At 66.2% G+C, this 25604-nt stretch overlaps 1 protein-coding gene across 5 annotated transcripts; it reads right to left on the bottom strand.

Annotated features, from left to right (window-relative positions):
• Nucleotides 1-911: 911 nt before the first annotated feature.
• Nucleotides 912-25604, bottom strand: CSNK1G2 (casein kinase 1 gamma 2). Of its 5 annotated transcripts, none has more exons than XM_059159312.1 (12): nucleotides 25446-25603; nucleotides 9297-9732; nucleotides 3688-3728; nucleotides 3429-3498; nucleotides 3194-3342; nucleotides 2865-3099; nucleotides 2715-2800; nucleotides 2562-2646; nucleotides 2328-2476; nucleotides 2103-2186; nucleotides 1917-2023; nucleotides 912-1822 (listed from the first exon to the last, which is right to left on the bottom strand). In XM_059159312.1, the coding sequence occupies exons 2-12, from the start codon at nucleotides 9478-9480 to the stop codon at nucleotides 1768-1770; spliced, it is 1245 nt and encodes a 414-aa protein (XP_059015295.1). In that variant the 5' UTR covers nucleotides 9481-9732; nucleotides 25446-25603; the 3' UTR covers nucleotides 912-1767. The 5 variants fall into 5 exon arrangements, with proteins under 5 accessions (XP_059015295.1, XP_059015297.1, XP_059015296.1 ...); XM_059159314.1 differs by lacking the exon at nucleotides 25446-25603 and adding an exon at nucleotides 24514-24531; XM_059159313.1 differs by lacking the exon at nucleotides 25446-25603 and adding an exon at nucleotides 15397-15479.

The raw sequence follows: 25604 nt of genomic DNA, 5'->3' as shown, positions 1-25604 counted from the left end.
GGTCTTCCTCCCGGCGCACCTCGCGCTCCCTGTCCCGCTTCCAGGCCCTTCCGCGGACGCCCGGCCCCGCGGACTCTTCCTCGTTCCTGAAGTCTTCTTCCCCCTCCATTTCCTTCTGAATTCAAGCTGTTTCCGCTCCTAGTTCTGTCCATTTCCGTCTTTAGTTTTTGAATTTCTGATCCAAGATGACTTTTCGCAGAAGTCTTCAAATGTGGTCGGGAGTGTCTCGCTGTCTTCATCGGCGTCGAAGTCACCTGTCCGGGGAGGCTGGGAGTCCCCTGGCCGAGCTCCCTGGTCTGCAGTGGACAGGGTCACGTCCTGGTTTCGCTAAGATTCATTCCCTTTGCTTTCGGCCATATCACTCCAAGACCCTTCACAAGGGCATTAGCCCAGCAGGGGGAGACCCCCCAACATGAGCTCACCGACCCTCACCACATCCAAAGATTCCGTCCCCAACAACGTCCCGGGCCACGGCGGGGTCAACCTGGTGAGCGCTGGGTGAACACGGGCAGCCCGGCAGCCACCGAGACCTTGTCCCTCTGTGCCGCATTCAAGGCACCACGAGAGGCTGTCCCGGGCCCCCACTTTGTCAGGCGTGTGGGGACCCTGTGCGACTGCCCCAGCCCCGCCACTTCTGCAAGCAGCCGCTTTGCCGGGGTTTCTGACATGTCGGTGTGAAGCCAGGCCCAGGGAGACCCGGCCCGTACCTGTCCTCCACGCTCATCCCGACGAGGGCAACAGCGGCGTCCCCAGCCCGCAAACACAGCCTTGCCCAGCTCCGGCACTGACCGGAGCTCTGACGCCGTCTTGGGAGCAGGGGGTCGCGCCCCGGGCCTGCCCCTCCTAGGGACGGGTGCACCTGTGCTGCCTCAGCCAAGCCTCTTGCAAACACCGCACGCCACACTCAGGACTGCTTTCATTTTCCTTTATTTTTTTTAAAAAAGCCCCTAAACTCTATGGCTTCCAGGAAGCGTCAGAGAAACCGAAGTGCCGTTTCTGTACACGGTATAAAGCAAGGCCTAGACGCACACCCGCTGCCAGGCCGGCCCCGCCGCTCCAGCCCGAGGGCCAGCGCAGGCCCTCCGGGGACCTAGGGGGACGGCTCCCGCCAGGGCTGCCCAGCCTGGACGCACCCGCGGGGCTGGGACCAGGCTTTAAGGCGCTTGTCTCCTGCCGCTGCACCGGGGCGTGGAGCCCGGCCGCGAGGAGCCCGCGAACGCCCGGGCACAGACCTCAGCCCCAGCGCGAGCAGGGGCCGCCCCTGGGGCTCTGGGCCCTGGACTCGGCTCCACGAGCAGCAGCGGCAGGAGACCCTGCGGGGCTGTGCCCGCCCGCCCAGGCTGGGCTGCAGCATGTGGTCGGGGCCTCCCCCACCCCGCCTTCCCCTGTGGCGCGGGGAAGCCCAGGGTGGGCTCGCCCCCGTAGCGATGCCCACGGTGCCCCCTCGAGAAAACGGCCTTTGGATCGAGGGAGACAAGCTGAACTTTATGAGACTAACAGGGCGGGCGGCGCGGGCGGCCCACTACTCACTCCGGCGGGCGGCGGCCCCGCCGCTTCTTGTTCCGCTGTCACTGCTCTCGGAGGGAAGGACTAGACACGGGTGTAGGAACGTTCGGCCAAAGTCTCGTGTGAAGGAAGTGAGCCCGCGAGGGGCAGGCGGGCAGCTGGCCAGCCCTGCAGTCTGTGTCCTGGCTGCGGCCGCGCCGCGGGGCCAGACTGCCCCCGGGGGGCTGTGGCAGGAGGGGTTGGGGCGCCTCGGCCCCAGGGTCACTTGTGACGCTGCACCGCTTTTCTCTTCCTCCTCTTGAAGAAGCAGCAGCACCTGCACGGGGAGGGCAAGGGGACAGGGACATGGGGCATGGGGTGGGAAGGAGGCCCGAGGTGCCCCCGTGCCCGGCTGCTGCCCAGGGCCTTACTTGGTGTCCTCGGCCACCTCTACCTCCGCAGGCGCTGTGATGGGGGCGTTGGAGTGCCCGGCCGTGGGGTCGTCCGCGTTCAGCTCCCCGTTGGTGGAGTTCAACGCCTGGGTGGGGGCGCAGCAGGCGGGTCAGGTGGGCCCTGCCCCACCCCCCCATGTCGGGGTCGTCAGCCCCGCCCCTCACCTGGTTTTTGCTGTGTGGCTGGGCTTTGTCCCGAGGCTGAGGCTGCGAGGGCAGGTCGGAGTGGACCGTGCCGATGGGCGTGGGCTGCAAGGGGTGCGGGGCGCACTGCTGAGGCCGCCCACCACGCGCCCGGGCCCCGCCCCTTGCCCCCGCCCCGCCGCCCGGGGCGCCGCCCGGGGCCCCGCCCGCCGCAGGAACCAGGACTCTGGGCCGGCGCCCACGTACCAGGGGCTTCCCCGCCCAGTCGTACTCGTAGTCGAACACGAAGCCGCTGCGGTCAAAGAGGTCGGTGAAGAGCTTGCGCAGATAGTCGTAGTCCGGCTTCTCGAAGAAGTCCAGGCGCCGCACGTAGCGCAGGTACGTGGCCATCTCCTCTGTGGGGAGCCGGCGGGGGCGCGGGGTCAGCGGGGCGGGGCACGGTCAGCCGGCTCGGGGCCGCGGGGCGGGGGCGGCCCTCACCTGGGAAGCTCTCGCAGAGCACCTCGATGGGTGTCGCTCGCTTGGTGTCCCCGATCTTCTGGTAGCGCTCCTTGAGCGTGTCGGCCTGCGGGGACAGCGGTCAGCCGAGCCCGCGCCGCCGGCCCCCGCCCCCGCCCCCACCCCCGTGCCCACCTTGAGCCCCTGCCAGGGCAGGCTGCCGCGCAGGAAGTACATGAACATGTGGCCCAGCGCCTCCAGGTCGTCGCGGCGGCTCTGCTCTGCGGGGGGAGAGCAGGTCAGCGCGGCCCGCGCACCCCCCCACCCAGCCCGCGCGCCGCTCACCCTTGCCCAGGTGCGTGTTGATGCTCATGTAGCGCGCCGTGCCCGTGAGGCTCTTGTGCTCCCGGTACGGGATGTGCTTCTTGGTCTCGGGGTCGATGTACTCCTTGGCCAGGCCGAAGTCGATGATGTGGATGGCATGCTGCCGCTTGCTGCCCGGCCGGCCCACCAGGAAGTTCTCGGGCTTCACGTCGCGGTAGATGAGGCTCTTGGTGTGCACGTACTCCATGCGCGTGATCTGGGGCCGGGGTGGGGGGCGGTGAGGGCCCCCCCGCCAGCCGGCCCCCAGCCCTGAGCCCTGCTCCGCCCGCCCGCGCGCCCCCAGCCCGCACCAGCTGGACGGCGATCATGAGCACAGTCTTGAGCGTGAACGTGCGGTCGCACAGGTCGAACAGGTCCTCTAGGCTCGGCCCGAGCAGCTCCAGCACCATGGCGTTGTACTTCCCACACGGACCGAAGTAGTAGACCTGAGGGACGCCCTCTGCAGCGGGCAACACAGACTCTTGTGGGGCCTGCGGGGCACCCTGGGCACCGCCCCGCACTGCGCGCGCCCGGCTCCGGCCGTACCTGCGGCGTTGAGCTGCTTGTAGAAGCGGTACTCCAGGTGCAGCTGGGGCGCCCGCGACTTGATGGGCTCCTGGGAAGGGCAGGCGGACATATGGCCAGGTGACCCCCGCCCCCCACGGTGTGCAACACCGCCACCCAGGAGACCCACTGGGCCAGTCTGAGCTCAGGTGACAGCCCCCTCTCTGCGTGCCCACCCCCCCCCAGACTCTCGGCTGGTCTGAGCCCGGACCAGGCGACGACACAAAAGTCCCAGACTCACCAGTTTAATAGCCACGTACTCATTTGTGTAGAGATTCTTCCCTGCAGGAGAGACGAGCGTCAGAGCCGCAGCGCCCCGGCAGGGGGCCCAGCGGACCCAGGGGCCTCCGGGGGCCACCTCCGATTCCCCGGCAGACCCCCTTGAGCTTGGCCACGTCCTGGGAAGGAAAAGAACGCCTACACGGCCCCCTGCCCCGCCGCGGGTGGCCCCATCGCCCCCCCATCCTCGAGGTCCCCCCGGCAGGCGGCCTTCTCCTCCCGCCACCAACCAGGCCCCCCCACTCAAGCAGGCCGCTCCCAGCTCCTCTCTAGGGACTCCTTCCTGCCAGCACACCAGCTCGCTCCAATCTCTCCCATCTAAAAAGACAAAGAGAGAAAACGTAGACCCATGGTGACCCCAAGGCCCCTCTTCAGCTCCCAAGGCAGCAAAGCAGGAGAGAGCAGCATTCCCCTCAGCCGGTGCCATCTGACTGCAGCAGCCCCTCGGGGCTCCCGAGAACACCCCCACCCCTTCCCCCTCTGACAGCTGCTCGGCCTCTCCCCAGGACCAGCCCCAGCGCAGTCCACGCCCCCGCCCCCGCCGGCCCATCTCCTTCCGTCCGTCCCGCCAGCAGACCCCAGCCCTGTGGAGCACAGCCCCCTGGCAAGAAGCCACGTGGAGAGGCCTGTCCAGGTCCTGTCCTGCAGGGGACTCACCGAAGGGGCTCCACCCCGGCCATCGGCATGGGGAGCTCCCTCGAGGTGCAGAAAGGAATGAGGCCCCAGGTTCCAGCAAGACCCTGCCCACAGCGGCTCTGGCTGCCTTCCCAGCACACCTGGGGCTAGGATCTGTGTGCCTCACAGGTTCGAAAGAGCCTGGGCGAAGTGGTCTTCCCGAGCCCATCACTGACCCGCAGGACCTCCAGAAGCCCATACAGAAAGAGCCCACACACCCAACCCCAGAGACCTGCTAACATGTGAGTTCCAGAACCAGCCACAGCCCAGGTTTCACCTGCTAGAAACCCCAGATGGGGCTACTGGAGAGCCAGGTTAGCCCAGCAGCTCAGGGCTTCTGTCAAAGGGTCCCGCACCCTGTGGCTCCGAGGTCGGGTGAGCTGCGGCACCACGGAGGGCTGCCCGGTGCTCGGCCCCACTCCCCAGCCCCTCCGGGAGCCACTGTGCCGCGGGGAGCCGGGCTGCCCTCTCCCACAGAGCAGCTCCTCCCGGCACGACCCTGGCCTATGCCCTCGGACTGGCCTCACGGGACCCGGAAGGCCACGAACATGGCCCCACACGGTATACCTGCTCCTCCGGGAGGCCGCGCGTCTGTCCCACTGTCCCGGAGGAGGATCCGCTGTGGGGAGAGGCCCCAGCTTACTCCCCCCATCATGGTGTCACCTGCACCACGCTGTCCCTGTGAACCAGCTCCCAGGCTGTCACGGGGGCTCTCCCGGCCCACCAGCCCCTCCCCCAGGTCCCCGCCCCATCCCAGGCGTGCTCCGGGTGGTCTGTGGCACCAGCGGCCTCCGCGATCCTAGGGCCTTGTTCCCAGGGGCGGTTCGAGAGTCCACAGGTCCACTTCCCTGACACGCTGCGCAGGCCCTCAGGAGAACCCGAGGAGGGGACAGCCGTCACGTGTGAGGTGACTTCTCATGGGGGTCTGCAGTTGTCACTGGGAACGCGTGACAGCCTGTCCGAGTCACTCTGCGGGCCCCTGGCAGGCTTCGGCACGCGGACAACCGGCAGTGTGTTTCCGTTTTTCTTCTCCAACTGTTGCCCAAAGAGAAAAGCTCACTTCTGATGGCGTCTCGAGAGACCACGTGGCCGCCACGGGCCTGTGCCCGCGCCGTGCAGGGGCGCCCAGCCCGCTCTCTCCATGTTTTCCCGTCTTCGCCGTGGCGGGCCATGGTCAGGAAGGGGTGGACTGCGAGACCCCGTGTCCTGGCAGACCCTGTTCACACCGCAGACGACCAAGAGGCTTATCGGACGCTCTCTTGAAGCCCCGCTTCCTTGTTTTTGATGAAAACTAGCTTTTGCCTCTTATGTTCTTTCTTCAACGTTTTACAAGAAGTCTCAACATAAACGGAAGCGCCACACGGGGAAGACCCACATCCTCAGGCCCCAGGTGACCTCAGTGAACCTGCTCCTTACCCCACTGAATGGCCGTGCACCTGTCACCAGATCATCTCCTTTATTTACTTATTTTTAAGATTTTATTTATTTGAGCGAGAGCGAGCACAAGCAGGGGGAGCAGCAGAGGCAGGGGAGAAACGGGCTCCCCACAGAGCAGAGAGCCCGCTGCGGGGCTCGATCCCAGGACCCTGGGATCATGGCCTGAGCCGGAGGCAGAGGCTTCATCAACAGAGCCCCCGGGCGCCCCACCTTCCTTCCTTCTAGTAAGAGCAGAGCCCTGCGAAGCAGCCGCAGCAGCACCCGCGGTGCCTGTTTTCACTGGAGGCATTTCCCGGGGATGCACGCACCCGCCGGGCCCACGCGATGCGTTCGGGCAGACATGGGGTGCCTCCGGCTCCACACGGACGCAGCAGCCCGCCCGAGGCAGCGACCAAGGGGCACCACTGTGCCCGACCCCCCTTCCCGGCTCCAGCCGTGTTTCTCCGAGGATGCCGGCGGGCTCCCAGGGCGCTCTCCCACGCACCGCAGGGCTGGGTACCACGCCGAGCCGCCCGGCCCGGTCCGCTGCTTGTGCTGAAACGTGGCGTGCGACTCACGTGTGGCGCCTTCACTCGTGGCCGCTAAGGCCGAGTGCCTTCTGCGCCCCATGGCGACTCTCTCCACGCCTGCCGTTTCTAATGTGGTGTCTCCCCGCCCTCCCAGCAGAACGGGGCTCCGGCTCACGGCCCCGGGTCAGGACTCGCACGCCCCGCCGGCGAGCTGGCTGGGCACCCCTCTCCTGCCCGTCTGGACTCCCGGTGTCTTTTTACACGTGTGCGACACCGGGACTCTGTCACACAGTGCTTGGCAGCACCACCTGTCTGTGGCCTGTCTGTCCACGCTCCTAACCGGCTTCCTTGTTAAAACACGGGGTCTTTCCAAAGACTTCAAAGACAGAGCGAGCAGGCAAGCGCCCGAGGGGGTGAGGGGCAGGAGAGTCCCCAGCGGCCGCTCGCGGAGCACAGAGCCGGACGCGGGGCTCGATGCCACAGCCCAGAGATCATGACCCAAGCCGAGACCAAGAGTCAGACGCTCAACCAACGGGGCCAGCCAGGCGCCCCTCACAGCAGGAGTCTTTAACTCTGAGGGTTCTGACCCTTTACAGTAACTGACCACTGGGTCTTGCTGAAGAAACTGGCGTCTGACCGCCTGCGTGAGCCCTGAGACAGCCAAAGTCCTTGAAGGCCAGAGTGAGTGGAAGGTGAGCGTGTGCCCACGTGCCCACTTGTGTCTCAAGTGGGGAGTCGCACACAGCTGGAGGCGGTCAGGGCCTTGGCCTCAGAGGGCCTCACCAATGTCAGCGGAGTCACTGGTGCTCCCGAGGGCGGCGAGCAGAAGGAAGATCCGTGGGGGCCACAGGAGGCTGCAGCGGCCGCCATCCGGGTGCAGAGGTCCCCTGAGCTCCCCCGACCCCTGGCTAAGAAGCCAGGACGCCCTCGCCAAGGGACAGAGGTGACTCCAGCCCGAGTGAAGTCTGCTCTCAGCCGAGTGCCCGCCCCCAATGATGTCAAGATGAGCCTCCACGGCAAAGTGTCACACAGACGCCCAACGCGGCGGAGAAGGCAGTGCCGGGGTGTGCGGGACACGGCGAGCGAGGCGGCGACTAGGAAAGCGGAGCCAGAGGTGCTGGGCGCTCGGTGTTGAACAGTCACGAGGACGCGTGAGGCTCAAAGGACGAGACGGGGACACGAACGCGCAGATGGGAAACTCCGAGGGGGAAACGGGGCGTCCAGAGAAGTGAGAAACGCCGAGCGTGGAAGGAAACATTCCCCCCCCGCGGCTCCGACAACAGGCCAGACGCGGCGGAGGGAAGGAGGATGAACGGACAGATGAGCAAGACCGAATGGGACGGAAGCAAAGGGAGGCCCCGGGCCCTGGGAACACCCGCCACCGCCTGGGGGCCCCGCGGAGAGCGTGAGCACCTCGTGCGCGCCGCCGGGTCGGGGGACGCAAAAGGCCCGAAGACGAAGGCAGGAAGGAGCCGGCCAGAGGACCGAAGCGGCTCCGATGTACCGGACAGGAGTCACACAGGTCTGCAAAGCGCACTCAGTCCCACGGACAGACACAAAGAAATCTGCCCTAAACCACGCAGAATCGAGGTCTGAAACCAGAGGCAAAGTGAAAACCTTCAAGTTGCCCGGAAAAAGGACGCACGACGGACAGGAGGGCAGGAATCATCGGGAAGTGCACACGGAGACCAGCCGGCGTCCCCGAGCGCACTCCAAGCAGAGAGTCCGGACAAGCCTGAACTCGGACAGGGCCGTGGGACTCCCGGGCCCTCGGACGCTGCCCACGGGAGTTTAGAAATGTCGCCGTGCCTGCGGGGGCCAGTCTGGCAGTTTCTCGTCCGCACATAGCTTGTCCGCGACCCAGTGCTTTAACAAAACATCTGCACACGACTTGGGGAGGGCGCACGGAGCGCGTGCACCACAGCGGCGGGAATCTGTGTGCAGCTGCTCGTCCCCGAGTGGGAAGACAGACAGGGACAACGGGGCGTGGTCACAAAGACCGACAACCAGCTAGCTACACACGCAGCAGCAGGGACACGCAACACCATGCGGGCAGAAACCCGGCAGAAAACACCAAGCCCCTCAATTTGAAAAAGGCTCGAAGTCCAAAACTGCGGCACCCCACAGCCCCGACGCACCCTGTCCTTAGTCTGTGCACACCCGGACTGTGAGGCTGCCGACCCCAACACCCCAAAAGATAGGCCTGTGTAGCCCCCAGGCTGCAGGCCAGCACTGGGCCCGGTCTGTGTGAGCACGGGTGTGCACACACGCACACGCTAACAGGGCAGCGGGACGGGGACAGGGTGGCTCCGTCTGGGGTCGGCTGCGGAACAGACCGCAGGCTGTTGGGAGGGCCGGACGCCGCTGCCCTCTGCTCTCTGCCACAAGCTCGGCAGCCTCGGTGCCCGAGTGGCACACGCACCGGCCGTTCGAGCCCAGCACCAGCCCCACCTGCCCCCTCAACCAGCACACAGAGATCGGACCCCAGCCCCGACAGTCTGCTCGTTCACAAACCCCGAGCCCTGGGCTTCCTAGAGCCACAGACAAGCAGTGAGACTCCACGGCCCAAGCCCAGTGCTGATGCCTCGAGCAGCTGTGCTGTGCCTCTGGCTCCGAACGGGCCCCCCAGCCTCCCAGGGCCGCTGGCTGGGGGAGGGCTTGGGCTCTGCCTGCGGCTCCAGGGCTCAGCGAGAGCTGAGCACACATCTCACCGGCTAATGCCCCTGTCCCCGCCAGCTAGAAACTTCCACGTGGGCACACAGCTCCCCGAATGACAGAAACACAGGTCAGATCAAGGCTAGGGCTCCACGCGTCCGGCAAAACCTCCCCCTTGGAGGAGGTTTACCTGCATTCCCAGGCCCAACCATCTGTAGCCCCCTGGGAGTGGGGGCCGTAGCCCCATCGGGCAGCCTCCCCCTCCCTGTGCCCCAGAACGTAACAAGGGGCTCACCTAGCCGGAGTTCCCCGAAGTTGCCACAGCCTATCTTCTTCCCGACCCGGAAGTTGGGTCCCACCATCAGGACCCCTGAGCTGGTCCCCGAGCTCCGGACGCCGTGGCTGGTCCGGCCGCCGGCCTTGGACATCCTCCGACCCTCCTCCGACTCCCCTTTCCCGCCTTTCTTGTCAAAATCCATAAGTTTGTGGTACCCTGGCCTCTCCACGGTGACTCTGCTGCCGTGCAAATCCCGGGTCCGGGCAGACCTGAGGCTGCGGCCGGCTCTTCGGGGCTAGTACACCATGGTGGCCCGGCGGGCTCCCTGCTAGTGAGACGCGGGCGCTTGCCAGGGCCCGGCTGTGGCGCTCATCTCGGTGACCTCGGGGTCGCATGCAGGGGGAGGACACATTCTGTTGACAGGTCCCGCCGCCTCAAATCTCGTAGCTCCCAGCTGGTAGAGAAACAAAGACAGGGGTTAGGAGGCCACAGGTGTCCACGACACAGTCCCAGACTGGTGGGGGGACCCACGGGTAGCACCACGAGAGGCTTGGGCAGTGAACCCGCACGCTGGAAAGACTTCTAAAGGTGAGAGTGCGACCCACGACTTTCTGGGAGACAGGAGTACAGTGACTCACGCCCCTGTGAATGCCACAGGTCAGGCTGGTGGGGGGTGGGCTCTGTTGAGGGACCCCAGCCCCATGACTCGAGGGCAGAGCCCCTGGCAGAGGAGGTGGCCAGTCACATGACTGAGGCCTCAGAACCCCAAAGCCAGCTATGGAGCCCCAAGCCTGGGTGCAGAGAGACCAAGGCTGATAGACCCTTACCACGGACCTCGGATGCCTCGGGGCCGTCCCACCGAACCCCCTGCACCCCACCCTGAGCTGTGCAGGTGGGCCTAACCACGCAGAACTGTGGCCTGTGGTCAGGCGGGGCTGGAGGAAACCTTGACCCTGGCAAGGCTTCACTCGGTCCGCAGCTGCCAAAGCCGGCACAGGCTGTGTGCGCCACTGGAGTGGGCCCAGCCTCGGCCGGAGGGACTACGCGGGAGCCCTGGAGGGCTGAGGAGGAGGGTGGGTACCGAGCAGCGCCCAGGATACAGGGAGGAAGGGGCCGGCCACCCAAGCTGGCTGTGGCGAGGGGCAGGTACCCACAGAAACAACCCCGGCCAGCGGCCTCCAGCCCCGTGTCCCCAAGGCCCTCCCAGACCTGCGCCCACCCAGCAGACTCAGCCAGACCCGGCCTCTCTCTCCAACCCTGCCAACCGCTCACACCAAAGCCAAAGATCTCCTCACAGAGAAAGCACCAACTCTGCCAGCCAAAGCGCCCCCCTCTCAAGTCAGGGTGGGGCGCCCGGGCGCCTCCGGGGGCTGATGGAGTGTGACCGAGGACACCCAGGTGAGGACACCCAGGTCGTGATCCCAGGGTCGTGAGCGAGGCCCCTGCGGGCACCTGCCCTGGGGGCGGAGCCTGCTTGACGTGCTCTCCCCCACCCCCGCCCTCCCCTCCCCCCGGCCTCTCTCCGCTGCGGCCTCCGGGCGCTACCCAGCTCACACCCATCAACATCCAGTACTCAAGGCCTGCCACACCCGCCCGGAATGTCCACGTGGGGCTGACGAGTCTGACCAGGTGACGGAAACAAGGCAACGGGACACGGTGGGCTCACCGTGGAGGGAGGCAGCCGGCATTTTTAACAGAGTGGGCAGGGGCTGGCAGGCGGGACACGGAGAGAGCAGGCTGCTTCCCCGGGGCCAGCGCTGCTGCCAGCTCTCCCGGGCAGGGGCGCCAGCGGCACAGATGCTGCTGCCTCTCCCTCGGGGGGGGCCCCAGCACCCCTGCTCCGCGATGGCCCAGGGCTGTGGCGCGCACACACCCCCTTCCGGGCTCGCACACAAGCGTGCACACCCACATCACCCAGAAAGGCGAGCTGCCCTGGGAGCCTGGGTGGGGCCTGCTCGGGTCCCCTGCCCCCGCGGGAAGGAGCTCAGGCCAGTGGGGAAGGCCCAGGGAAGGCCCCACCCGCTCTGGGAACCCTCCCTCCAGCAGGCCCTGGAGGCCAGAACCAGCGGGGTATGCTGGGCCCCCCAGTCAGCAACAGGGCCCAACACGAAGAAGGGGGCGTGCGGGGGTCCCCCGCCTCCCTGCTCCGTCAGTGGTATCCCACATACCCCTGGGCAGAGCCTAGAACACGCAAGGGATGTGGGGTCTTGGGGCAGTGGCTGGGCCCCCCCAGGAGGGAACACGGCCATGTGAGACTAGCAGAGCCAGCCCGCTCCGTCGTGGGCGCCTGGAGACCCCGCAGGAGCCCCCCGAGTGCACCCCGGCTCCGCCTGCAGGTGACCCCACAGACACCGTCGCCCCAAGTCTGCTATGAACACTGCCCTCGCGCCTGTCCCCCAGCGTCCACAGGAGCCGCACTGTGGCAAGAACCCGGATGTCCCCCGACAGACGAACGGGTGCGCACGAATATCGCATCATCGGGAAGGATGAAATCCTGCCGTGTGCAATGACGTGAACACACTAGAGCCGGTTACGCGGAGCGAACTCGGCCAGAGGAAGACGCCGGTCACGGGCATCACGGATACGAGCGTCGGAGAAACAGGACGGCGGCACAGGGGCACCAGGAGAAAATGAAACCAAGATAACACCAGACGCGGAGACAAACCGTAAGAAACTCTTAACCTCAGAAAACAAACAGAGCTGCCGGCGGGGAGGGGGTGGGGGCGATGGGGCACCGGGGGCGGGCTGCGGGGGCGCCGTGAACTGCGCAGGACGGGAAGTCGCACGTCCTACGTCTGAAGCCAGTAATACATTAGATGTTAATAAAAAAATACTTATTTCCTGTAAAAACAACAACAAAGCCCTCGATGGGCTCTGTCCTCCGCCTGAGCCAGACCCCGTCCCAGGCACGCCGTGGGGGCGCGGGAACCGCAGGAGAGGAGCCGGACAGCACCTCCCTCCCCATGAGAGCAGACGGCACCGCCCGTCTCTCGGACCTTGCTCTGCGTCACCCGTATCACGGATATGACCCACACCCCATACTGGTCACCCTTGAAAAGCGCACAGTTGGGGGCGCCTGTGGGGCTCAGTGGGTTAAGCCTCTGCCTCCGGCTCAGGTCATGATCTCAGGGTCCTGGGATCGAGCCCCGCATCGGGCTCTCTGCTCCGTGGGGAGCCTGCTTCCCTGCCTGCTTGTGATCTCTGACTGTCAAATAAATAAAATCTTAAAAAAATTTTTTTAAATCTAAAAAATAAAAAGAATAAGAAAGCACACAGTTCAGTGGTCTTTAATACAGTTACCCAACCATTACCATGATCTCATCCCAGAACATTCCGTCTCCCCAAAAAGCAACCCCAACCCCATCAGTCATCACCCCCGAGCCCCCTTCCCGTCCATGGAGGAGCCTGGTCTGGGTGTGACACACGCGTGGACTCACACCCTGTGGGGCCTTCTGTGTCCGGCTCCCTCCCCGAGCGTCGTGGGAGCGTGTCCATGCCAGGGGCCGCAGGGCACGCGCGTCTGTCTCTGGGCGTTGAGAGGGGAGCCTCGGCGGACACGTGCAGCCGGGGTCCTGGGTGCACCGCGGGCACGCCGCTGCCGGCCCTGACGGACATTGGACATCGTACTGAAGCCGTCGGAGCAGCAGCCGCCCGCGTCCCGGAAGCCCCCAGCACTCCTCCGGCTCCAGCCCGCCCTGCCGGCGCGGCGGCAGCGCCTCGGTCCACGTTTGCCAGCACGCCCGCTCCTTTCTAGACACGGCCTCCTCCGCCGACCGAGACAGAGGCGGCCAGACCGGCTTCCCCGAGAGTGGCTGCGGCGGAACGTCGTCGTGAAAAGGGAGCGGAGGGGGCACGGCCCGGTCTGGAGCGGCCTGGAGGGCCGGACAGAGCAGAACCCGGCAGGACGCGGCGACCCGCCGGGGCAGGACTTCTGTAACAAACACCTGTTCTCCGGTACAAAATTGCAGGGCAGAACGCCACAGCCACAGCCGCCTGGCGGCCACACCCGCCCCCCCCCCATGGGCCCCTCACGCTCCCGGCGCCCGCCCCGCTCCCCCGGGAGCCTCCTGGGGTCTGCACCCATGGGGCGCCCCAGCCCACCTACTGCCCTGCGAATGCTCAGACTCTCCTTCCCTCAGAGCGCCACCAGGCACAGGCCACCAGGTACAGGGCACCAGGCACAGGCCACCTGCGCACACGCAGGCACAGGCGCGCACAGACTCGAACACAGAGGCCCCGAGTCCTGCAGACGTAAGAGCTGCGGGAGTTTTCAAGATCGTGAGGGACACGGACCATTCTCGCATCTCACGACGGCCGCTCTCCTGACGAGGGGCGAGCTCCAGGGGTGAAGGGGCCCCGGGGGCTCCCCGCAGAGGCAGCACGCTGGAAGCCAGCAGGGGGACCACCTGAGAGCCATCAGCTGGGGGTGGGGGGGGGAGGTCCTGAACACAGGCTCCACACAGACGAAGCCAGGACAACCGGAAAGACAGACACCTGCTCTCTGTCCTGGGGCCTGGCACGGAGCCCCTCAAACCCGGGGCACTTCCCGAGGGACCAGTGGGTCTTCAGAGGCACCAGCAGTCGCCGGGCGGGTTAGTGGGAAGACCTTGGGAGCGGAGCTGGGAGGCCAGGCAGGCAGGGGAGGCTGGGCCAGGCTCCGCGGTGCCCTCTGCAGGCAGGGACACCTGGCTCTGGATGCCACTCCCTGTGGACCTACCAGGACGGCTCTGCCCCAGGCACGCGGGAGGAGCTCCTCTGTGGGCCACACACCTCAGGACCTCAGCCCCCGCTCCTCCTGGGAGGCCCCCGGCCAGCGGCACAGGGCCATCCCTAGCAGCGCCCACCCCAGATGGGCATCTCCCCCGGCCTCGTGACCCAGGCGCAAACCCTCTGGGCCTGCAGAGCTGCCCTCCGGAGACCAGAGCGCCAGGAAGACCCCTGTGCCTGGGGTGGTTCTTAGGGTCCCCTCCAAGAGACCATGTGCGCACCCCAGCCGCTGCCTGTGACGGCGGGGTCTGGGGTCTCGCAGCACGCCCCTCCCCAGACACCTCTTGCTGCTGCCATGAAGAAACCTGACCATGGGGGTGCCATGCTGGGGGCTTGGGGACACCGTCCACACCCCTCACTCTCTCACCAAACCCTCTACGGGGAGGGGTCCACCAGCTGGCCCACTCAGCCACAGGCTCCTCTGTGTGAGCCTCCCCAGCGGCCCCTGGCGGCCTCCCCAGCCAGAAGAGCCCCCAGTGGCTCCGGCAGATGGTGCAGACCGGGTGCCTGGGCGCAGCTCGGGAAGGATGTGCGTGCGTGCTGCCCCACAGAGGCCCCGGCACTGTGCCAGCGGCCCGCACCTGTAGCTCTCCCAAGCCCCACGCTGGCCCGCGGCTGCCCCCCTCGGGGTACAGCAGGCACCGTGGTGGCAGGTGAGAAGCCCTTCAGTCTGACCCCTTCCCGGGAAAGCTCTGAGGATACCAGGCCCTCCTCACCCCCACGGAACAGGGCCACCTCCCCGCAACCCAGCAGGCGGCACGGACCTGCCAACGTTCTAGAAGGCAGCCAAACTCAGCGTGCCCTGGGAGGCCACCCCACCCAGCACGGGCCACAGAGGGGCATTCTGGGTCATGCCTTGGTCCACTCTGAAAGCCAGATGGGAGCCACAGGGGACCAGCAAGAGCGAGTCACCTGCCAGCCCAGGAAAGCAAGGAGAGGAGCAGCACAGAGGCCTGACGCGGCCAGGACCGGGCAGATGGCAGCCTGGCATGCCAGGGTCCAGCCAGGTAACCCGCCATCCAAGGGCACGGGAGTGTCTGCCGTCAGCCCCAGCCCTGCCCAGGCCTAGGTGCCGCCGCTAAGAGTAACCCTGTCGGGGCAAGGGGCTCCCGACCCTCCCTCAGGCCTACGATAAACCCAGTCTCTGCTCAACCAACAGGGCCTCCAATTCCTGACACAGGGCAGTTCCCCCGGGGCCCCCCGACCCAGGAAAGGCCTCAGCCTGCTCCCACCAAGAGGACCACAGACCGCGTGCCCAGGCGGCCCCCGTGTCCCCACCAAGCAGGCCTCGTGGAGACCTTTCTGGGGCAGGGCTGTGCTCCTCTGTGAGCACCCACCTCAGGTGAGTTACCTGCCGTGGTATTTTGGGGGTCCTCCATCTTGTCAGGGCCAGGGGCCAGCTCCCCTGGTGGAGGCCCCAAGAACCCCCTTCTCTGACCATGTCCACTTAGTGATGTCACAGTCCCTGGCTGACATCACCAGCGCAGCCCCATCCCAGAGCCGGGGCAAGTCTGGGAGCAGGTGCGCGCAGACAGCCTACCTCCTGAGATGTGGGGCCCTCTGAGGCTGCCCTGGGCCCGGGGCCCAGCCCACAAGCACCCACGTCCGTGGGATCCAGGCTGCGCCCCACCCCAGCATCTCTGGACACGCACATCCCTCCTGAGCCGGACCGACCCTTGTCTCACGGGGCCTTGAGGACGGGGAGGCCAGGCCCCCTCCCAGGACCCCCTGTGCCACATCCCGGTGTCCACACAGCACTCTCAAGGGTGATCTGGACCCCGGACACGTGACGAACCTCGTGGTCGCAGCCCAGAAGTCCCAAGTCACTTGCAAGGTCGTGTTATGACAGAGAAGTAAGTGCCCCAGGGTGGCAGGCCCCCCGCGACAAGGCCAGCGCAGCGTGTTCCGGGGAACAGGTCATGCGCTGCGTGTCCCAGAGGAAGGACTGCAGGTGACCAGCGAGGGCACGTTCGGGGACAAGCATTCTCAGTGGGTGCCACACACAAGCCACTGCTCAGCGAGCAGGAGCGGAAGACCTCAGGCCACGGTGAGCGTCCGCTCAGTGGCCACGAAGACGCCCGGAGGCCGCGTTGCAAGGAGACAGCGTGGAGTCCTGGGGGTCGGACAGGGGCACTGCCGCAGCCACAGGCGGCAGCCACCAGAGTGTGCTCTCCAGCGGCTCGGGCACAGCCGACGCGGACAGGTGTGCAGATGTGGCCGGGTCTGGACCCGAGAGCCCCGGAATTCACAGTGCCTGCCTTGCGACCTTCCGACAGACCTGGGCTTTCACACAATGAACCAGATCACAAAAGAGAGGTGAGGCCCCGATGACAAGCCCCACAGCCGAGCCCACGCACTGGCACCAAGCGGAGACTCGTAAGAGGTCGACCCCAAGACCTGGGCACCAGGATCCCCGGCAGGCAGCAGGAGAGGACGCCCAGGATCTGCTTCGAAACGTCGCCTCCAAAAAGCCTGGCAGGACACAGATCCCTGGGTGAGCTGCTGGGGCCGTGGGGCCCCGCGCCCCGTCCAGGGCGTCTGAGAACAGCGGAGCCGGAGCCGAAGGGAAGCGGGAGGGCTCCAGTCTGATGAGCGGGGCGCACTCCAGTCCTGCGACGGGGGACAGCGGGGACGTCCACAGGGCCTCCCTGGCCATGGGGGCTCCGAGGGGTGGGCTGGGCTGGGCCCTGCTGCTCAAGCAGCCTGCACCATGCCCCACACATGGCCCACGGGGGGCCATCTGTCCAGCCCGGAAGTCACCAGTCACGTTCACAGAAGAGGAACGAGGCGGGTGCCAGGGGCTCAGTGGACGCCCGGGGCTGCCACACGCCAGCGCTGGCCTCTCCTCCGACCGCTCCCAGCCACCCGGGAGAGCCCTCATCCGTAACTTTTCATAGAGCTAACCCCCTATCGCGGGGCAGGCGACCCCACCACACGTGACAGACCCCGGGGACCCCATCCCGGCAGGCCCAGGGTGGCCAAGACACTTGCTGCAGCAGTCCCTGGTGTGGGCACTTGTGTCCCTGGAGAGTCATGTCTGAAGCCCCAGCAATGTGACCCTCTGGCACATTAGGGTAGGCTGTCTCCTTAGACAAGTGTCCTCACGAAGAGAGGACAAAGATATCCAGGAAGGGCAGGCGCAGCCAAGGAACAGCAAGGACAGCCAGCAAGACCAGAATCCGGCAGGGGCAGGCAGGACCCGTCCTGAGGCCTGCAGGGCGGGTGCGGCCTCGCCACACCTGGATCCCAGACCTCTGGGCTCCAGAACAGTGTGCAGCCCCGCTGGGAGACACCGCGAGTGGCCACAGGCAGGAGCTGCGTGGGCAGCCAGGACCCAATGGGACGAACGCAGCCTGGGGACATCCTGCAGGACCCCCGGCCAGCCCTCCTGCGACCTCCCAGGGCACCACACGAGGAACAGTGGACTCAGGGTCCCGGCCCGGAGGATCCGAAGCCGAGGGACAACGGAAATCCCGTGGGGTCGGGACGGGGTCCGGGGACAGAGCGAGGATCTCTGCTGAAGGAGGGGACAGGCCCGCCCGTCACTGCGCGGCTGTGCAGCGTGAGCGGAGGGCCCACGCGGGGCCCCGGGAGCTCTGTCCTGTGCGGGAACTCCGCTCACGACTGCTCCAGAAGAAGGGCTACTAGCAAAAACCCAAACTGGGGCACCTGGGGGGCTCCGTTGGTGAAGTGTCTGCCTTCGACTCAGGTCGTGATCCCAGGGGCCTGGGATCGAGTCCCGCGTCAGGCTCCCTGCTCGGTGGGGACTTGCTTCTCCCTCTGCCTCTGCCTGGCCCCTGCTTATGCGCTGTCCCGCTCGCTCTCCCTCCAACAACTGAACCACCAAAACCAGGACACTGACTCATGAGGCCCACGAGCCACTCCGAGGCTCTGCGTGCACCTGCTCAGAGGAGCGTGGATGAGGGAGTCCATGGCCACGGGACAGCTGGGTGCCCCCACACAGCTGCTGCAGGAACCCCTGGGTTCTAGAAGGTGTGGGGCAGACGCAAGGAGGCAGAGACGGCCCCGTGAGGGTCAGACCCTAACCCAGGAAGCAGCAACGACGCGAGAAGTCAGGATGCAGACAGTGACCACGGAGTCGGTGAAGACGGGGAGACCGGGGCCTCACCCACAGCGAGTGCAGAACACGGCAGCGGCCGCCGAGGAAAACCGTCAGCGGCTCCTCAGAGTTACTCACGGAGCCGTCAAGGGACCCAGAGACCTGCTCCTCGGGGTCCACCACAGAGAATGAACAACATGCGTCCACACAAAACCTGTGTGCCGTGCTCACAGCAGCCGAAAGGCAGACACAACCCCCACCTCAGTGTCCACCCACGGACAAACAGACATGCGTCCCCCGCCCATGGGCACGGCCTCAGCCCCCAGCAGGAGCGAGCACCCCCCCAAGCCCTGGGGACGGACCCTGAGCCCACGACACCCAGGGAGGGAACCGGACACAGGAGGCCCCATGGGGTGTGAGTCCACACGTGTGACGTGTCCAGACCAGGCTCCTCCACGGACGGGAAGGGGGCTTGCGGGGGTCGGGGCTGGGGAGGGGGTGACGGCCAACGGGATGGGGTTTCCTTCTGGGGTGACGGGACATTCTGGAATGACAGGGAGGTGATGGTCCCCCAGAACTACGAATGTATTAAAAACCACCAAAGTGCACATTTCAGTGAATTTTTTATGGTTCTGTAAATTACATCTCAACTCAAAACAGAAAAGCACAGCGCGTGGCATCTCAATAAAGCTGTTTAAAAAGCCACAGGGTGCCTGGGGGCTCAGTGAGTGAAGACTCCGGGCTTGGGCCGGGGGTCGTGATCTCAGAGCCCCAGGTCGGGCTCTGCGCTCAGCACGGAGTCTGCCGGGGCTCTCCCGGTCGGCGCGCCCCGCCCCACGCGTGTAGGCGAACGTGCGTCCTCTCAGGTAAGTCCTGAGAAAGCCCTGAAAATAAACACGAACCAACAGGCAGAGTGAGGGGGTGGGGGGGGACGGGCGCCCACGGAAGGCGCACCTGCGAGCCCGCCCGGCGCCGAGGCCGCACCCCTGCCCCTGCGAGAGCTTCCGCGGAGCCGAGGGCCCGGGCCCACAGGAAGTCAACGCCGCAGAAACGGCCGGCCCAGGGGAGAGGCCGACGGGCTGACTCGCCCAGCGTGAGCGCTCAGCGACCCCAACCTGCGCGTCTCAACCCCTGGGGGGCCCCGGGCGAGGATGCCCCCTGCCACAGCCAGCCAGGACAGCCCCAGTCCATGTGGCCCGGGGAGCCTGAGCTCACAGAACACCCCAGCGCTCACCGAGGCCGGTCAGGGTGACGCTGCGGCCCCCGCTGCGGCCCCCACGCTCCCGCGCACCCCACTCTCCCGCGCACATGCAGGGCTCTTGCACCTCCAGGCTCACAGGAGCCCACACCGAGGGCCCTCGGGAGGCGGCCAGAACCCTCCCGCCCCGTCCCCACCACCAGAGACCCAGGCGGCAGTGGGGACCAGTTAGAGAGACCGGGAGCAAGCCGGAGCTACCCAGCCCCTGCCTCTGGCCACACACGTGGCAGCGCCTCCCCCGACACTGGAACAGCGCCCAGCGCCCAGGAGGCCCCTCAGAACACACACGCGACCCTGCTCACGACCCGGGATCCCAGCGCTCCCCGAGGGGCTGAGGCCAGCGTCCGTGTGGGCTGGGAGCTGCCACTGCACCCTGAAGGTCCCACTGCGCACCCCGCAGGCCCACCAGCCACCCACCCCATCCCGCAACAGCCCGGCACCGGCAGCCAGAACAGCAGATAAAAACACTAGGAGCTCCATTAACAAGGGACCTCGGTCGGCAACACGGAAGCGGGTGCGAGGGCGTCCCCGGAGGACACGGGACACGCTCCCACGAAGTAGCTCTTTCTGTTTGTCCAAAGCTCAAGTCCTCGGGCCCAGCAGAGTGGACCGACTGCGTACTGGGCCACAAATGTTTTCTGGTCAATTCTGTGTTTTTTTTTTTTTTTTTTAAGATTTTATTTATTTATTTGATAGACAGAGATCACAAATAGGCAGAGAGAGAGGAGGAAGCAGGCTCCCTGCTGAGCAGAGAGCCCGATGCGGGGCTTGATCCCAGGACCCTGAGATCATGACCTGAGCCGAAGGCAGCAACTTAACCCACTGAGCCACCCAGGTGCCCCTTCTGTGCTACTTCTTAAAATCAAATATTTCCAATGAAAATTTAGCTCCCAGGGGCGCCTGGGTGCCTCAGTGGGTTAAGCCTCTGCCTTCAGCTCATGATCTCAGGGTCCCGGGATCCAGCCCCGCATCGGGCTCTCTGCTGAGCAGGGAGCCTGCTTCCCCCTCTTTCTCTCTGCCTGCCTCTGCCTACTTCTGATCTCTGCCAAATAAATAAATAAAACCTTAAAAAAAAAAAAAAAAAAAGAAAACTTAGCTCCCCGAGAGCGATGGGCCACAAGTGTCAGACACGCCAGCAGGAAGGAACTGACCGGCCGGGTCAACAAGGCTTCCCGCACAGGCGCCGGGGCTCAGCGGGTTCGGCCTCTGCCTCCGGCTCAGGCCAGGGTCTCAGGGTCCTGGGACTGAGCTCTGCACCGCGTGCTCTGCTCAGCGGGGAGCCTGCTCCCCCCCACTTGTGACCTCTGTTTCACCAAATAAAGTGAATTCCACCTGTTGCTTTTGTGCCAAGGCCGCCACCGCGTGGCCCGGGTCCGCTCTCCACCTGAGATCTGGAGCACCTGTGCCTCAGAAACCCTTGTCACTCCCAAAAGCCGAGGACCACCGAGACCACCTCGACGGGGACGCTGAGGCCCAGGGGGTGAGCGGGCCCTGGAGAGCCTGGGCGAGGGCCACAAGGCGCACTGGGAGCCTCGGGGCTGGGCCCCTGTGCCTCGGCCTTCCGCTCTCCCTAGCCGCCCAGCCCCTCCCGCCGGGCTGCAGAGGAGCTCCGCCGGCAGCTGAAGCCGGACTCCCGGCACCAGGTGCAGCTCTGGACGTGGTCCCCATGGAGCCACGATGCAGCCCAGCCCGAAGCTCCAGGCCGCATCCCTGATGGCTCCTGGGGGACCAGCCCCAGAGCCCTCTCCCAGCTTTCGTCCTCAGACGTCCAGCTCCAGGACACAATGGAGGGCTGCACCGCACAGGCCCTGGGACCCACGGCCACAAGCCTCACGCTCGGGGAGGCCACTCTCAGCTCGGCTCCCAGCAGCGGCTCCAGGGCAAGGCTCTCACCGGGGACATCCTGCCCCCAGGAACCGTGGGCAACACCTGGGGACGTCCGCTCCGTCATGACTGGAGGGCTCCTGGCACCAACTGGGTGGGTCCAGGGAAGCTGTTCAGCCCCCACAGCACCCAGAAAGCCCCCCAGGGAGTGTATCAACCCCGGTGTCAGGGCGCGGCGACAGAACATGTCCTCAGCAGATTTCCAACAGGCCCGTCGGTGCAGCCTAAGCAAAAAGAAGGCAGCCCCCAAGCAGGGGCCCACAGTGAGCTCCCGCCAGCCTCCCCGCAGGTGTCAAAGCAGAGAGGCAGGACGGAAGGCACTGCTAGGGCAGGGAGGTGCACTCAGAGCCCCAGGGCCCCAGGGCCCACTGCCCAGGCCGATCAGCCCTCCTGGCCCCACGCTCGCATGCGGAGCTGCTTGGGGGAGGGGGTGGACTGGGGATTCGTGGGACACACAGCTTCCTGCACAGCGTGGTAAAGACATCGGTCTCCGGTCACAGCCCCAGAATTACACCCAAGTCCATTCCTAGAAGCAGCGAGAGCGCCCTCAGGTGTCCTGTGTCCCAATGAACCACACCCACCTCTCCCGGAAGCCCTCAGCCTTCCTGAAGTCTCTGTCTAATCTAATCTAATCTAATCTAATCCCTGAGACACACAAGTGAACCTGGGGAGACTGAAGTGTCCCAGGCCCTCTGCTGCAAAGCCTCGAGAGGCACCGCCTCACCGTGGGGTGCTGTCCAGAGCCTCCAAGGCCACAGATCTGCAGAAGGGCTCTGCTGGGCCCACTCTCCCAAGGCTCACTCCACGCCCACCAGCCAGATCCTGGGACCACAGCAAGCAGAGACTATGAGGACAGGCACAGCCACGGGGCAGACACTGCCCTCAACCCCGTATCTGCAGGGGAGACAGTACCTGCTCTCTGAGACGGGGGCTCGGTCTCCAGACCCAAAAGCAGATGAGGTGTCCCTCACTTAGAGAGCGGAGACTACTGGATAGCTGGCGTCTCCCTTTACACACAATCTTCCTAAGACTCTAATATCACACACCAATGAGAAACCAGTGACAACGCAGTATGTCCCTTTCCGCCTCTTAAACAGGGACCGCCCACCCAGGGCCGCCTTGGATCATCCCAGGACCCGCCCTGGAGCTACCCAGGTCCTGGCAGGAGGGTCTGAGCAGCGTGAGAAACACAGGCACCTTGCCCACCTGCCAAGAGAGCTGCACCGGACTTGGGGGGCGGGGGCTGCTGACGGGAGCCTCAGCAGACAGAACCCGAGGTCGACTCTGCACCCCAGGTCTGGCGCATCAGTTGATCCGACGCACGCCAAGAGCAGCTTAAGGAACAAAACTTCTGTCACGACGCTTAACCGTGGATGCTACCGAGCTCCCGGAAGAGAAAGGACCCGTCGCGGGGTGGGGGGCTCCCAGAAATGGGCCTCCAGCTGCCCTGAGGGTGAGCAGACCATGCGGGAGGCCGCCCAAGGGAGGGGACCCCAGACGGGGCCTGGACAGGGCTGGTGCGACAGCAGGGCCCAGAACCACAGCCTGCTCCTGTGAGCAGGAAGACTGGGGGTTTCAGCACAAGGACTTACCCCCCTGGGAGAGTGCCTCTGACCCTGTGAGTGGACCCCCACAGCACAAGGGCACTGTGTGGAAGACGGGACGAGAGGGAGACACCAAGGCAGGCCAGCGCCCACGGGATGGTGAGGACAAACAATAGCTCCCAGCACACCCACTCCTGCCCGGGCCAGTCCTGCCTGGCACCGTGGGCACCGAGGGGCACAGGTATGCGCGCTGGCCTCATCAGGGCCAGGCCTCCATACCCAGCAGGTCACTCAGGACTCTGCTTCCTCGACTGCACAACAGGGACTCAGGAGGCTGGCCCCCAAAAGGGAAGGGGGCAGACTCGAAGCCATGCAAGGTGGGGGCCTTCCAGACCCACCAGACCTCGGCTTGGTTCTCTCTTTCCCTAAGGGCCCACTGACTGCACCACGCGGAAAGACTTGACCCGTGGGAACATTCCCGAGCAATCGCCAGCTCTCCCCAGTGCGCCCTGCGGCCCAGCGCCAGCCAGCAAGGCAGCCATGCTGGCCGCCACCCCAACCAGCACGCCCCGGCTCGTGCCTACAGGCACCTGTCTCCCCAACAGAGCCGACCATGTTGACCTGCCGATGTCACCAGAGGCCTGAAGGCTGGTGGCCCCCAGACCCCCACCTCTCCTGCTCCCCCCAGCCTTCTGCCCACCAATGGACCTAGGGCCTTGATGGACTTCACCTGCTCCTAGGAGGAGATAGGGCCCACCTGGAAAGAACCTGCCAAGACAGAGATGGGCCCCACCCCAACCAGGGCGAGGGACCCTGCTGCTTTTGAGGTGGCCTGGGGAGAAGGGGGAACTCCACAAAGTCAACTATGGAACAAGCGGTTACTGGGTCCCCCAGGGGAAAGGCCACCACAGGACAGGGGGCCCCGCAGGCCTGTCCCAGTAAATCCCCATGGACACGAGTGACCCCGTGGGTGTCTGCAATGCCGACTGGCGGCGCGCTGGCTTCCCCCGAGCTGGGATGAACAGATAGAGAGGCTTTCAACTTCGGGAAAAACCCCTCACCTACTTCCTCTCGCAACCCGAGGTAATGACTGTGTAATTAAAAAGAGGAGAAAAATCAGCTGGAACCAGAACCAGCAGTTCAGAGAGGCCTGTCTTCACAGGGGCTGTCATCAGAGCGGGGACACACCCAGAGCCACGTAACGAGCCACTCATCCCCAGTCCCCTCGAGAAACGAGAAGGCGTCCACATCAGACACGAAGCCCGTTTACGCAAGGTCCTGTGCCCCACGGCCCCCGCAAGCCCCTGGGGTTCTGTCCACCCCCGGGGCCAGGCATGTCCAGTCCGCTCCTTTCAGACCTCCCTCCCCACCCGCACCACACAGGTCGCACCTCCACTGGCCCAGCAGGCCCCGGACCGACCCCCCCCCCCCCCCGCACTCAAGCACTCCCCCTTTCTGTTTCCGAGGCCAGGCCACAGACCCCCCCAGAGGGTGAAGAGAACACCTGGGGGTGCCACAGCCCAGCCCCACCCACCAGCCTGCCCATCTGCCTGCAGGGCTCCCTTTCTTGGGGCACAACTTGGAGGAGACACAAGCAAACAGAAAACGAACTACCAGCGAAGCCGCAAACTTCCCCCTTTCGAACCTGCCGGCCTGGCTCCCAGCCTGTCTTGTCAAGGGCCCACCTGCCCCAGGGACCAGACCAAGGCCCCGCGGACCTACCCCCACACTGGAGCCTTTGTGTTCCCACTCGTCTCTCACACCCACGAGCCGCAGCCTGTGGGGCTGGAGACGCCAGCGGAGCCGGCCAGGTCCTGCAGGCGAGGACCGAGGCCCCACGCAGCGGAGGGCCGCCCTGCAGCGCCCCCGAGTCTGAGCAGGGGCCAGAGCGCCCGGGGCAGGCGAGCCGGAGCCCTCCGAGGCACGGCCCACAAACACTACCGCCCCGAGGCCAAGAGCCCCCAGGCCTCCCCAGGAGGACAGCCCCAGCAACCCCCCCCCAAAGCATCCCTGAGAAAGTTGGGGCGGGGGGGGGGGCGGGCAGGGAGGAGATGGCGCGGCCACCGCCCCCGGCGCACAGACCGCGCACCCCCTCCCAGATCCAAAGTGTTTCCGGAAAACAAAACCGGGGGCGCGGGCGGAAAGGGGCGGGCACAGCCACACCGAGGCGGCCGCTCCTAAGCAGGGCCCCGCAACAGGTCACCGCGGACGAGACCCCCTGCCGCAGGCCCCGTCCCCGCCAGCCCCGCTGTCCCCTCGGGGCCTTCCAGCCCACAAAGCCAGGGACGGCTGGGCCGGGGCAGGCGTCCAGGGTCGAAGGGGGGACGTGCGGGGTCACGGGCAGGGGGCAAGGGGCCCGCGCACCCTTGCCCCCTGCCCCCTGGGCCGCGAGAGGCGCAGTGGAGCGCGGGGTCTCGAGCCGGGTCCCCGGACGACCGCCGAGCCTGCACGGGGGCGGGGGCAGCGCGGCCGGAGCCAGGCGTCGGCGGGAGCGCGAGGCCGCAGGGCCCGAGCCGGGGAAGGGGCCGTCCGGTGGGAGCGCGGGGCCGTATCGCGGGGTCTGGGGGCGGGGGGGGGCCCAGGTGCGGGGCCGGCGGGCGGGGGTCCGCGGCCGGGCGCGTGGCCGTGGCAGCGGCGAGGGCGCGCGTCCTTACCTCGGGGACTCTGCCGTGGCCGTGGCCGTGGCCCCCGGCCGGCCGGGCAGCGACCCGGGCTCCCTCAGCAGCGCGGCGCGGACCCCCGCTCCGGGCCCCGCTCGCGCTGCGGCTCCGGCTCCGGCGCCCGCTCGGGCCCCCGCTCCCGCTCCCGCCCCG

Source organism: Mustela lutreola, chromosome 2 (assembly GCF_030435805.1).
Source record: "Mustela lutreola isolate mMusLut2 chromosome 2, mMusLut2.pri, whole genome shotgun sequence".
Lineage (NCBI taxonomy): Eukaryota > Metazoa > Chordata > Mammalia > Carnivora > Mustelidae > Mustela > Mustela lutreola.
Note: the sequence above shows the minus strand (reverse complement) of the source record. Positions and strands in the feature narration are given on the sequence as shown.

Bases quoted from the DNA above. Each gene is read 5' to 3' on its own strand.
- CSNK1G2 (XM_059159312.1), bottom strand. From the start codon at position 9,480: ATGGATTTTGACAAGAAAGGCGGGAAAGGGGAGTCGGAGGAGGGTCGG. The intron at 2,187-2,327 runs GTACGTGGGCGC...CACCCCTTGCAG, and splicing joins ACTGGGCGGGGAAGCCCCTG to CCCACGCCCATCGGCACGGT. The intron at 1,823-1,916 runs GTAAGGCCCTGG...CTCCCCGTGCAG, and splicing joins GAGGTGGCCGAGGACACCAA to GTGCTGCTGCTTCTTCAAGA.